Source organism: Halichondria panicea, chromosome 15, assembly GCF_963675165.1.
Source record: "Halichondria panicea chromosome 15, odHalPani1.1, whole genome shotgun sequence".
In the NCBI taxonomy this organism is placed as follows: Eukaryota; Metazoa; Porifera; class Demospongiae; order Suberitida; family Halichondriidae; genus Halichondria; species Halichondria panicea.
Genome location: NC_087391.1, coordinates 1,039,034 through 1,052,794, shown reverse-complemented (window position 1 = coordinate 1,052,794; position 13,761 = coordinate 1,039,034). Strand labels below are relative to the sequence as shown.

Here is a 13,761-nt window from a genome sequence, read left to right as displayed (position 1 = left end):
CCTCTGCGTGGGCAGTCCAACATCTCTACAGTGCAACAACCAAAGAGAGTAGATTTTTTTTTTTTGGTACATATTTTTACATTTTGTGGCATATCTTCTAAAGTAAAAGTGATATGATCTATTTGAGTGCAGGTACTGAAAGTTCAACTATTGGCGCTTCCATTGGACCACCACCTGTTACATCACATGACATCATCAGTATAAAATGGCTGTCTGAAGATGTGTACTTCCGAAAATATGTTAGGAATAGAAGTAGCTTATTTGTTTGAGTTAAGATCTGAAATATGTTGTGCATGTACCTGAGTATATTGCTCATCTTTTGAGCTTCAAGGGAAGTCTGGGCTACTAGTAAGTTCTGAGAAATACTGCATTTTGTTGTTTTTTGGTGGCAAATATGTTAGGAATACAACTTTCGATTTTATATTAGTTAAGGTCTGATTTTTGAGCAGCATGTACTACAATAGTGTACTTTTCATCTGTACTAACTTACAGGAGTAAGGCTAGCCTCTTCTTTGCTAGAGCGGCCCATCTTGTCAAAAACAGTGCTTTTTATGACTTTTGGGGCGATTTGGCTACGTAGTAAGCTCAATTACCACGCCCCTGTGACACAGAATGACCAACACCAACTGTGTATTTGCAGGTAGACATCACATGACCTTTGGATGTAGCAAATAACAACAAGATGATTTGTGATGTCACAAATCAATGAATATCATTGCATACGTCAGCAAAAGTAGCAAAACGGAGCAAAATCACCATTTTTGACAAGAAGGGCCGCTCTAGCAAAGAATTCCGTTGAAGCTCAAAAGATGAGCAATATAGTCAGGTACATCATACACAATAAATTTCAGATCTTAACTCAAACAAATAAGCTACTTCTATTCCTAACATATTTTCGGAGGTACACATCTTCAGACAGCCATTTCATAGTGATGATGTCATATGATGTAACAGGTGGTGGTCCAATGGAAGCGCCAATAAATGAACTTTCAGTACCTGCAGCACTCAAATAGATCAGATCACTTTTACTTTAGAAGATATGCCACAAAATGTGAAAAAAAATAATATAAAAAAAAATCTACTCTCTTTGGTTGTTGCACTGTAGCTCAGTATGCCCACGCTCATTTTCACCCTTCTACCACCCTTCTACCCTCACACGACTTCCCGATGCACTCCTTTTTCCTAACTTTACGTCTATTTCTTTCTTTATTCCTCCAATTAATACCGTATTTTATCTCATTGAACGAATAATACAGTATTTTATCTTATTGAACGATTGTGATAAAGAACAGAAAAAGGAGAGCCTGTGTAGAGGCTAAGCAGAGAGCTGCAAGGCTCTGCTGACTTGCAGCCATTAATTTTAGACTTGAACTTTTGGCATCGATCGTTTTTAACAACAATCATGGTCGATCATTACCCACTATTCGGTTGATTGCATGCAGCAAAATTCATCATAATCAATGTGTGTATAATAAAAGCTAGCTATTAGTAGTTTTATGTTATGTAGCTTTGGCACCTCCACCGAGGCATCAGCACCTGCGGTGCTTTCATTTATAGTATCTATGCAAGCCCATACAGTCGATGTTGTAAATTTTGAGATTCATAATCTATAAACAAGTTTTTTATGAGGTGATCTATTGGATAGAAATGATGACCAGTACAACATGCAGTCATGACAGCTACACAAGAAGTGCACACTTTAATTATCAAACGTGACAAGGTAACAAAGAGTGAGTAAAATAACATCTTTGTGTGAAACTGACATAAAATCAACCGACAATTATGCTTAACTGATTATAACTGCCACGGTTCAGATAAAGAATTCGTGAGAGGCAGAGACCATGTATAGGAAATCCCTCTCCTGGTCATAGATCTGGCTCATGGTGGTGGCCATGTTGGCTAGACTCTTGTTATTCACCAGCAGGTAGAAAGCTTGGGTATGAGAAGGCCCATACGGTTTCTGTGTGTGTGTACAGTTGGTGAAACTACACACCTAATGGATACACGCAACTACAAAGTTAGCCTCGATTCAAGGCCGCCCTCTAAACTCAGATCAGTGACTTGGTATTGTGTGCGCATTCGCGTACATTACCTCAAAAAGGGGTAATCCGTATATTTATGGATACTGTCAGTAAAACCTATTTTGTATTTTGAAATTGTAGTCCATGTTACATCATTGTGCAAATGATGCTATGTCGTGACCTAGTTGGACTACGCCCAACTATCAATCAATCAATCAATCAATCAATCAATATGATTTTACAGCCGCAATAGACACAGTGATAGATTTGAAAAAATGACATAAAATAAGTGATGCTGAGGGTAATCCTGATTCATGCAACAGGTTACCAAAAACTAATTATTTTATGTTTACTAGCTAGCGCTTTGATTATAAATGATATGAACAAGGGCTGTCCGAGTTAAAGTTTGAGATAAAGTGAAACCAGAAGAATTGTTTCAGATTGTGCTTAATTGTTGAGGGTGAAAGTGTTAAGTCCGTCGAAGGTAAATTGTTCCATAATCGGGATATCCTGTTAAAGTAGAAGTGATGGTGTTTACTTGAACTGGCAAACTTATATTTGATGGTTGTTTTGTCTGAGCTCCTATAGTTTTCCCAGTAGAGATAGAGACATACTTACTGATGTCAAAACGAAAAAGATGTCACAAAAAATACAAGATCCAATAGCTCCAAATGATACATGATCGAGTGGAAGTAGGTTCAAGTGAATGAGCCTCTCCTCTGCTATAAATGCAGCCATTAATTATGCCTCGGTGCGCATGCGCAAGCGAGGTGACAGGCCGAACTAGGTCATGACCTAGTAGAGACAAGCCAGCCCGGGAACGATCGAGGCTATATGTGCAAAGATGATTGAGTCCTACTTTAGCTTACGCCCTTTATTACTTGTATGTCAAGCCAAGTCATTAGAGATAAGCAGCTGACGACACACTACACTGTAAGGCTACAGATGTTGCATGATGTTTTCTTGTGGGTCTTGCCTTTTTGTTTGACAATAAGTCATTGCTAAGAAGCTAATGATCACTCTGAAAGCTTTTAATGCTTAGACTCGACACTCGGGAAGTTATTCACTCCACTGTATAAGAAGAGTCCACCACTCTTTTTAGCTGGCAACTCTAGCTATCTGGAAGGCCTCCTTGAACTGCTTCTTTGCTAAACAGAGCTAGAAGAAGTAACTAGCTATAGTCCTCACAGAGTCTGTGCATTAACTTATCATTTATACTATATCACATTTATCCCCTCACCCACCCAGCTGACCATTATCGAGTACCTTGATGAGACGAGGGGTCCACCGTACCTCGTTCCCCACGGATACCCTGCCAAGAGAGCAAAGGTGAGGTGACCATTGTAATATTAATCAGTGTCAAACTACCGATAGCTCTACACAAAAACTGTACACAAAGTAACGTTCTGTCAATTGGCACATGAGCAACTCGCAATTGATGACGTTTGTACAAGCTTGCAGTTGCACAATGTCATCCATTACGCAACGCATACAATTTGTTAACAGTGAATAAAGAGTGGAAGTGAAGAGGACCAACCAACCCGACTATTGTCTCTATTTAGATGATTTTTGTGAAGAGATTAATTGTCTCCTATCAGTGTGCAGTGAGCAGCTCTAAACGTTGAATGCAACGACTAGCTAGAATCAGATGTCAATTACCATATCCTCATGCACGGTCAACATTATTAGATTACTAGAATACTTCATCACGTGTGTGTCATGTTACTTTGTGTGTGTAGAGTTATCAGTAGTTCGACACTCTTCTCTTCTTACATACTATACTATGCATGGGCACCCCTATTAGTATCCGTGTGTTTTCTCAAGTCAGGTCCAATATTGCTGGTGGGATCCAGCCGATACAAGTATTTATGGTTACTAAATTAAACTATGTTATAATCAGTTTTTATCTTAGAATCTAAAAGTGCTAAAGTATTTTGAAGATGACGGAAAAGAAATCAGAGTGGGGCAAGCACTGGATCACCAAAGGATTTGACAGTGAGTTCAGTTTTAATACAGTCATTATGATTGTGTATGCGTAGTAATGGGCGCTAGACCTGTTTCTTAATCACATTTACATGTAGATGGGCGTGGCCCGCCTCCAAAAGGGAGACGGGTTGCAGCCCTATCTATAGCATTCGTTCTTGTGCAGAAAAACATGCAGCACCAATCAGATTGCAGACTGCTTACATTACGTAAGTAGTTTGCATTCAGGAATGCATTAGCACCAATCAGATTGTATAGCCCTTACGTAATGCATTTGTTGGCTTCCCAGCCTCTCCCCTTCTCAGCAGCAAACTGAGCTTTGTGGTTAGAGGCGCGGCTAATATTATAGTTAGTACGCGGTGCAGCAGAACGAATGCTAGATAGGGCTGCAACCCAAAAGAGGTCCGACAGGCGCGGTGCAGCTAGCCTCTGATTAGATTACTCTCAGCAAAAACATACGACGTGGGCGGATAATTATTGTTAATTGCCTGAGCTGCACCGCGCCTGTCGTACCTCCTAGATCCTCTGCTGCAACCTTAACCCGTCCGTCTCCCTTTTGGAAGCGGGCCACGCCCATCTAATTCACATGCAGGTTTGGAGCTGGTGCTTCAGAAGACGGCTGGGAAATATTGTGTGGGGGATGAGGTGAGTCTGTGTACCACTGCCACTAATAGGGAACTGTATAATGTATCCACTCAGGTGACAATGGCGCGGCGGACGTCTGTCTTGTCCCTCAAGTGAATAACGCTAAAAGGTACGTGCATATTTAACTTGCCATTCCTAGTTCTCGATGAGACTCTTTCCTATATCCTAGGTATTGCCTGAGCAGGAAAAATTAATTGGTTCATGCCATAACTATAAGTATATATACAGTACATTCTGTCAAGGGAGTATAAAGAGACTTCCTTCGTATGCGTGCATGGCTACAGTGCCAATGTCCAACATCAATTCAACCCCTCCCAGGTTCAAAGTTGATGAGTGTTTACCCGACCATCACTAGAGTGTGCTCTGCCTTGGAGACTCTGGAGACCTATCACAAGTCACACCCTGACAACCAGCCCGACACACCTCCAAAGACAAACTAATAATACATTCAACAGTGTTGTTTATACACAATACAATTTTTAATGATCTATTTCTGGAATGTACATGACATGGTATCTAAGGGTATCAAGGAATAATTGTTGTCTCTGTTTACGCAGCATTAGAATGAATGAGAGAGTGTTCAGCAGACTTCTTAGCATCCTCGTTTCTTTCCATATATCGAGGAATACCGTTTGTCTGTGGATGCGTTTGTGAAGAACTTTCAGAATAGAATACGTTAACAAATCAAAGCTTAATTGTTCTAAAATTCTATCTTGTTTTTGTTTACGTATGGTCAAAATAAACACAAATGTCTTTAGCATGTTTTTCAACATAATTTCCTTAAACTCGTCCACTTTTTGTTGAATTAGCAACTCTTGGTCCTGTACTATAGGGAGTTCATCATCCCCAGGGCGTCTATTTCCAGTCATTGCTGATATGATTGGTGAAAGAGAAGTTCTGGAATAAATAGATGGCATTAGACTATTCCCAAGTGTGAAATCAATTTCATTTTTTCCCCCATTTATCACAAGAGCTCGAGCAATTTCAGCTAGATGTTCTTCAGAGTAGTACGAAAAATTTAGAGTGAATCGTGTTAAGGTTTTGTCCTTGATGAGCATTCGGATTAAATGCTTAAAGAATTTGGCAGAATTGTGGAAGAAGTTTAATGGTTTAAAATCTAGTACTACTGACTGCAATCTACTGGTAACAATTGAATCCAGAAGAAGATGATAGGGATTTTTGAGTTTTGCTTCGATATCCATTTCTGAATCTGAGTCCCAATCTGAGTCATTGTCAATGTGTGATGATGCAGCGGAAAATGCAGCCATAAATACAGCAACGGTTGATCCAACAGTTCGATTTTGAGGATCTATAATACAAAGATTTCTTAAGCTTTTATTTTTCTTTAATCCACAGCTTAGTGATGAAATCAGTTCTTTGGTCAGCTCAACAAAGACGAGATTAAATGTGTGTAATGTGTGGTTGTTTTGAAGAATGTAAGACACACCTTCTGGATCAATATCCATATCTCCTAGGGTTACCCTCTGTAAAGTACGATTCATAGCGATCCCATATAACAATTGAGATAATGTTGGGCTGGAACTAAAATCCAAGGGACCCTTTGTATTAAAACATGATCTTAAAATGAGAGATTCAAGGTTAAAAAAGGTTTCTGTGACAGTAAATCTTAATACTGTGTCAACTTCATGTTCTATTTCAGCTGGGAGACGTAGATCTACTTGCAATGACATACTTTTCATTAATTGCAAACGTTCACGTGCTGCAAAGCCCAATGCCACAAATATTTCTAGGCGGTGCTCAGATGACTTAATATCCAGAGACTCAAGACAATTCATGTTATCAGCGATTAAATCCTGAAGCTGTAGTAAACGATAGGTAGCACCAACTACTCCTTGTAGAGATAAATGTTGTATTTTCCCCATCATTATTAGAATTCTTAATACCGTTGCTAACATTTTTTTGTCCCGAACATCCAGCTGGTCTGCACATTCATTTTCATCAACTGGACTGGTAACTGACAAGCTGTTTACATTACAGAACGCATGTTGGCATAGCAATATATTTATGTGATTAATAGTACAGTAGCCATAGTCCGTGAGAATGGGTTGGTGATTTAGAACAAGGCTTTTTACAGATGTCAACTCGTTAGTGCTTTTAAAATTCCTCACGAACTGGACAAAATTTGAATGAATGAGCGTCAGATTAATGACCTCCCACGTACAACAACTCTTGTCAATGAAGAAAGCTAAAGAAGCGGATAACTTCTCATTCAGTCCAGATACCATTATCTTTAGTACTCTCCCTTCAATCAATGACGATAAAAGAGGGCACAATACAGTATTCTGGGCTTCATATATCAACATTATTTTTGTTACAAATGCCTTATGATCTGTTGTTTCCTCGAACGTGCACAAATCTAGCTGTTTGTCACAAATGACATGTTCATAACAATGATGATGTAGTTTGGATTGACCAGCTAGGAAAAGCAGTGTGTACCTAAGGCGATCATCCATCACATTACAAGCTAAGAAATTACTAGCGTCCAAGGGGGACAGTGTTTCGTAAATCCATTTAGCAGCTAGATATTCTTGTACTGTCAGGTGAGTGAAAGCATAATTCAGTTTTCGGCCACGACTCATGAAGCCTTTAGAGGCGGTGAGTAGTCCTAGTGATTTAAAATTTTGACCAATGAGTTTTCTGACTTCTTCATCCTCAAGTACAACTCTGTCATTAAAACTATTCTCATATGCAAGCTTGCACAAATTTAAAAGGTCTGGTTCGAGCATTGACTTACATTCGATCCCTTGTATGTCAGCTTCCCTGGTGAGAACATTCGAAATAAAATGTTCGTAAGTTCCGGTAAGGGTTATTGGTAAGTCATATTTTCCTTGTTTATATACAAAAATGATAATGGCACAAATTAAAGGATTCTCACAAACTTTTAGTAGCTCAAGCTTCTCAAAACTTAACAGATACTGCAGTTTATTTCCTTCTTCGCCATGTATTGATGAAGAAATACAGTTCATGATGTCACTTTCACTAAACCCTAATAATTTAACGTGTTGACTTAAAGTATGCAAGCTCTCTATTTTTTGTGAGGCATGAGGGCGGGAAGTTACAAGTACAGAGCATTTCGCTAGTTTTTTTCCTTGCAAGATTTGTAGAAATAGTGAATGTTTCGTTCTTTGTTTGTGAGAAAGCTCATCATAGCCATCAAATATGAGGAGAACATTAGCACCTTGATTTTTCCTAACATGCTCCACTACTTTCATTTGAAGATCAGAATCATCGTGGTAAAAAAGATCGTCGATTCTATTTGAGTTAACTATCTCTGGATCTCTTAAAGGGATGAGAACAGTTAAGTTAAAATCTTGAGCCGTTTGCTCTTTAGACCAGTTATGAACAATCTTCCTACATAGAGTTGACTTTCCTGAGCCAGGATCTCCATCTATGAGTATCTTAAAAGGTTTCTCCAAGCCTTCGAAAATATTTTCCAAATCTATTTGCTCATTGCTATCGTTTCCATTTTTGGTCTTTAAAATAAGAGTAAGTTTAGTGAATTCCTCACTTGGAGGAGGCGGCCATGGATCTTCTTGCATAATAGGCTCACTCAAGTACATTTCTTTAAGGTATCTAGCATACTCCTTTACACAATTTGAAATAAATTCACATTTTGCCAATTCTGCTGGAATACCTAATAAGTATAATGATCACATAATCAATTTACTACACACACTTTTGCAAGTACAATTGGTATTCTTCCATGCACCATCTGCCATCATCACAGGTGTACTACATCCAATATAGTTTTACCTTGTTTGGAACAAAGCTCCTCAGCCACAGATTTGTTACCAGTTGAAGCAAGAACTTTTATCAGCTCTTCGTATGATGCATCTGGATGGGACTGAAACCATCTTGATAGCATTTCAGATTTCCTTCTCTCATGTTGGGAATAGTCTCTCTCAATCTGCTTAAGAGTCTCCTCACTAAGCTGAAGTTTCAGCCCAACTTCAAACCAGTCGTCCATTGGCAATTGAACTATCTCTCGCACTGAGCTTATTAGATGTTCTACATGATCTTCGACTATGGGACCTATATAATTATGTTTAAGTATGACTCGCGTTACTATAAATCAACTCACCTATTTCTTTCAAGGGAATGATATTGTATTTTCTTTCGATTTCGGTAGCCATTCTAACCATTCCAACAGCATGTAAAGCATTCGAAAGGTCTTTCCACGTAGTTGGATTTTCGGTATTCTTCAACCAAAATTCTAACATATTTTGAAAACTCAAGTCAGGACTAGCTCGATGTTTCATTTCAATGGCTTTCAGATCCACTGGTGTCAGCCCAAGATTAACTCCCATCTTGAACCACTCAGTACGAGCATCCCACAACTGATTGATGATGTCTTTCAAGTTTGCGAGACTTAAAACAATTCCTTCACCTGTATTAAGCGTAGTGCTAGAAATGTATGCATAACTAATGCTGTATACCTATACCATAATTATGCATAAAATAATTTGTACCGCACAATATTGGCCTTTATTTGAGGCCTGTACAATCCCCATTGAAATTGCGCCGTTTAATCGAGGAAATAAGATGAATCGCATTACGTTTTCATAGCATTATAATTGACCAAAACACAACATTTTATGTTGAATACGATAATTCCTTCACGAGGCATGATATATAGTTAATTAAACTAATGACTTGTAGGAACAAATTAGTATATACCATATTAATGCCTATAATTATAGCCTACCTGTTTCTTTATCTGGTGTATTACCAGGACCAGGGTTCAATTCAACATCTCCAGACAATATTAACAATGATGATAAGACCACTGCAATGTGCAACAAGCCCAGCACCACAATAAGAGTTCCAGTTCCATCACTATAAAGCCCTCCTTTCGGGACAGAAGACCTGGGTGACCTATTCTTCAGGCCTCTACTGCGCACCCTGATACAATAGAGACCAATTCGAGCTCTCCAAGTTGAAATATCATCCATTGCTCAGCACTGCACTAGCATGCAAGTAATCAGCTCAGCAATCCTAAATCTGACTATGACGTCACACTAAGTTTTGCTACTGGAGTTTGCAGAATCTTTGCAACACATGAATAAAAGTGTTGAGCACTGTGGTTCCTTATGTGGGAAATGCTCATACATTTAAGTAGTAAAACAGACCACAGTGTGTACACAAAATCCATATAAGGAACGGGTAACGCTCTACGCTTTTACTGGTGTGTTGCAAAGACTCTGCAAACTCCAGTACCGGATGTGGATGTTAATTAATAAGGGTACATGTACCAGTACGTGAATTGTACAGCCCATAATTATACATTTTGTGGTTGGACACTATTAACTGATTTGTGTAAATTTTGAAATCAACACGCTTTTTTTTATGAAGTGATCTATTGGCACAACACAGTCATAACAGCTACACAAAGAAGTGCATACTTCAGTATTACATATACTTATCAAACGTGATAAGGTAACAAAGAGTGGGCAAAATAACATCTTTGTGTGAAGCTGTCCTAAAATCATCCGACAATGCTAATAATTATAACTGTTCAGATAAAGAATTCGTGAGAGGCATAGACCATGTACAGGAATCCATCCATGTCCCTCTCCTGGTCATAGATCTGGCTCATAGTGGTGGCCATGTTGGCTAGACTCTTGTTATTCACTAGCCTCAATTCAAGGCCGCCCTCGAAACTCAGATCAGTCGCTTGGTGCACGTACATTACCTCAAAAAAGGGGATAATCCGTATATATGTGGATACTGTCAATAAACATGTATAGGCCTACTATTTTGTATTCTGAAATTGTATACAGTCCATGTTACATCATTGTGCAAATAATGCTAGGTCACGACTATAGTTGGACTACGCTCAACTAGGTCACGACCTAACGTTATTTTAGAGGCAAGTCGGCCCGGGAACGAGGCTATGTAGATCTACTGCAAAGATGACTGAGTCCTGCTTTGGCTTACGCCCTTTATTGTGTCAAGCCAAGTCAATATAGAGATAAGCAGCTGACGACACACTACACTGTAAGGCTACAGATGTTATAGGAAAGGCATGATGTGTTATTGTGGGTTGTTAGTGTGATAATATGGACCAGGCATATCATCTGCTACAAAGTCTTGCCTTTTTGTTCTACAATAAGTCATTGCTGAAAATAAAGAAGCTAATGATCACTCAAGTTTTTAATGCTTAGACTCGACACTCAGGAAGTTATTCACTCTAATGTATAAGAAGAGTCTACCACTCTTCCTAGCTGTCTGGAAGGCCTCCTTGAACAGAACTGCGTCTTTGCTAAACAGAGCTAGAAAAAGTAACTAGTCCTCACAGGGTGTGTGCGTTAACTGCTCATTTATACTATATCACGTTCATCCCCTCACCCACCCAGCTGGTCATTATCGAGTACCTTGATGAGACGAGAGGCCCACCGTACCTCGTTCCCCACAGATATCCTGCCAAGAGAGCAAAGGTGAGGTGACCATTGTAATATTAATCAGTGTCGAACTACCGATAGCTCTACACAAAAACTGTACACAAAGTAACGTTACATCCTGTCAATTGGCACATGAGCATGCAACTCGGAATTGATGACGTTTGCACAAGCTTGCAGTTGCACAATGTCATCCATTACGCAACGCATACAATTTGTTAACAGTGAATAAAGAGTGGAAGTGAAGAGGACCAACCAACCCGACTATTGTCTCTATTAAGATGATTTTTGTGAAGAGATTAATTGTCCCTATCAGTGTGCAGTGAGCAGCTCTGAACGTTGAATGCAACGACTAGCTAGAATCAGATGTCAATTACCACATCCTCACGGTTAACATTATTTTACTAAGAGATTACTAGAATACTTCATCACGTGCGAGTCATGTTATTTTGTGTGTGTAGAGTTATCAGTAGTTCGACACTCTTCTCTTCTTACATACTATACTACGCATGCATGGACCCCCCCTATTAGTATCCGTGTGTTTTCTCAAGTCAGGTATTGCAATATCCAGTATAATATTGCTGGTGGGATCCAGCCATACAAGTATTTATGGTTACTAAATATTAAACTATGTTATAATCTTAGAATCTAAGGTATGTTGGAGATGAAAATAAATCAGAGTGGGGCAAGCACTGGATCACCAAAGGATTTGACAGTGTTTAATACAGTCATTAGGATTGTGTATGCTGGTAATGATTGATAGACCAATTTATTAATCACATTCACATGCAGGTTTGGAGCTGGTGCTTCAGAAGACGGCTGGGAAGTATTGTGTGGGGGATGAGGTGAGTGTTTTACACTGCCACTGATACTGAACTGTGTAAGCTTATCCCCTCAGGTGACAATGGCGGACGTCTGTCTTGTCCCTCAAGTGAATAACGCTAAAAGGTACGTGCATCTTTAACTTGCCATTCCTAGTTCTTAAGCCTATAGGTGAGTGACTCTTTCCTATAATTATTATTGCCTGAGTAGGAAAAATGAATTGAAAGTTTAGAGGGTTGGCCAGAGACGCCGAGACATGTCCACTAAGTCCCTAGTTCCTAAATGTTGTACATAGTGCACACATGCATGCATGTATAGACAGACCACTAGACCACCAAAGCATGAAGGCATAACGCTATACCATCCCAGGATCGACCCGGGATTACCAGGCGCATGGCGCATATAGGCACATCCTTGTCCAAGTATCCCCATCCCAGGATCAACCTGGGATGACCAAGCGTACAGCCACATGCTTGTCCAAGTATCCCAAGAGTACTAAGTATCACGCTACCATCCCAGGATCAACCCGGGATTACCAGGCGTATAGCTATAGGTGCTTGTCCAAGTATCCCGGGAGTACTAGATACCTTGCTACTATCCCAGGATCAACCCGGGATGACCAGGCGTATAGCTATACACACATAAATGAAAGGTGTCAATTTAGCATGCAAACGCGTGTCAAACTGCTTTCCCAAAAATTAACACACTAACACGGGTGTCAAATTTAATATATGTCATTTTTACTGTGTCAAAACCGGCACATGTGCTAAATTCTAATGTGCTGAAACATCTGTGCTGATTGTATTGTGCTAAATTAATTTCAAACATTAAAAACAACAATACATCAATTCAGTATTAAAATTGTATCTAAACAAACGATAAGGATATACAAAAGTGAAAGGTTTCTTTTAACATAGTTAAACATAGCAAGTCTGCACTCAGATCACTGCAATTGCAAGATACTGCCTTTGACTTCTCAGCATCACCTGCATGAGCGAAGTAGAAAAATATGTCACATAAAAGCCAGTAGAATTATAACCAAGTATAAGAATAATTAAGTGCGTATAGATTAGGTACATAACATCAGTCATAGCATGAACAAAGTATGCATTGCGATGAAACTTATAATTATTATGGGGCGAAATAAGAAAAGTATTTGCTGTGATCCATGACAAATGCCAGTGCATGAAAAGTACATGAGCCGAAAGCAAAGAATTCTAGCTACAGAAAGAGTCATATAACACAGGTAAGACCAAGAGGAAGAGTACGCAACACCGTACGCAACACCAATAATCTGTACACAGGAGGCAAACTCACTATTGCATGTAACCACAGTCACTTGAGATACAACAATAACAATACTAACAATGCTGATAAGGAAAAGCAATGGTGGACACCTTGTACAATACAATAGCTGTGCAATTACATTGTACAGATGCTCCCCTGTGTACTGTATGACACCTGGCACAATACAATAGCTGTGCAATTACATTGTACAGATGCTCCCTTGTGTACTGTACGACATCTTGTACAATACAATAGCTGTGCAATTACATTGTACAGATGCTCCCTTGTGTACTGTACGACACCTGGTACAATACAATAGCTGTGCAATTACATTGTACAGATGCTCGCTTGTGTACTGTACGACACCTGCTACAATACAATAGCGGTGCAATTACATTGTACAGCATTGTTCAGCATGTTGAGGGAAACTTACCTAGTTCCACAGTTTTTTCAAACAGCTCTCAAACCATGTCTAAACTCAACTTCTTTTCTTCTTTGCAAGAACAGCAAAAAAAAAAAATCTTTGTTGCTATGCAGCTGCAGGTGCACATCTGTTGTACTGCATGCCCTTATTTGGTACTGAA

General features: G+C 39.3%; 2 protein-coding genes across 3 annotated transcripts in view; one reads left to right on the top strand and one right to left on the bottom strand.

The window, feature by feature from the left end:
- Nucleotides 1–13,761, bottom strand: part of LOC135348790 (kinesin-like protein KIF16B) — a 149,112-nt gene that overhangs the window by 20,944 nt on the left and 114,407 nt on the right. The window lies entirely within an intron of this gene.
- The window catches only part of LOC135348925 (maleylacetoacetate isomerase-like), a 30,705-nt gene that overhangs the window by 11,281 nt on the left and 5,663 nt on the right, over nucleotides 1–13,761 (top strand). The window contains exons 5-8 of one of the 2 annotated variants that reach the window (XM_064547318.1): nucleotides 11,027–11,107; nucleotides 11,714–11,783; nucleotides 11,861–11,913; nucleotides 11,967–12,016. In XM_064547318.1, the coding sequence (XP_064403388.1) occupies nucleotides 11,027–11,107; nucleotides 11,714–11,783; nucleotides 11,861–11,913; nucleotides 11,967–12,016 (254 nt within the window). Of the gene's footprint in view, nucleotides 1–4,596; nucleotides 4,759–4,967; nucleotides 5,122–11,026; nucleotides 11,108–11,713; nucleotides 11,784–11,860; nucleotides 11,914–11,966; nucleotides 12,017–13,761 lie in introns of those variants that run through there. The other variant, XM_064547317.1, reaches the window with a different exon arrangement.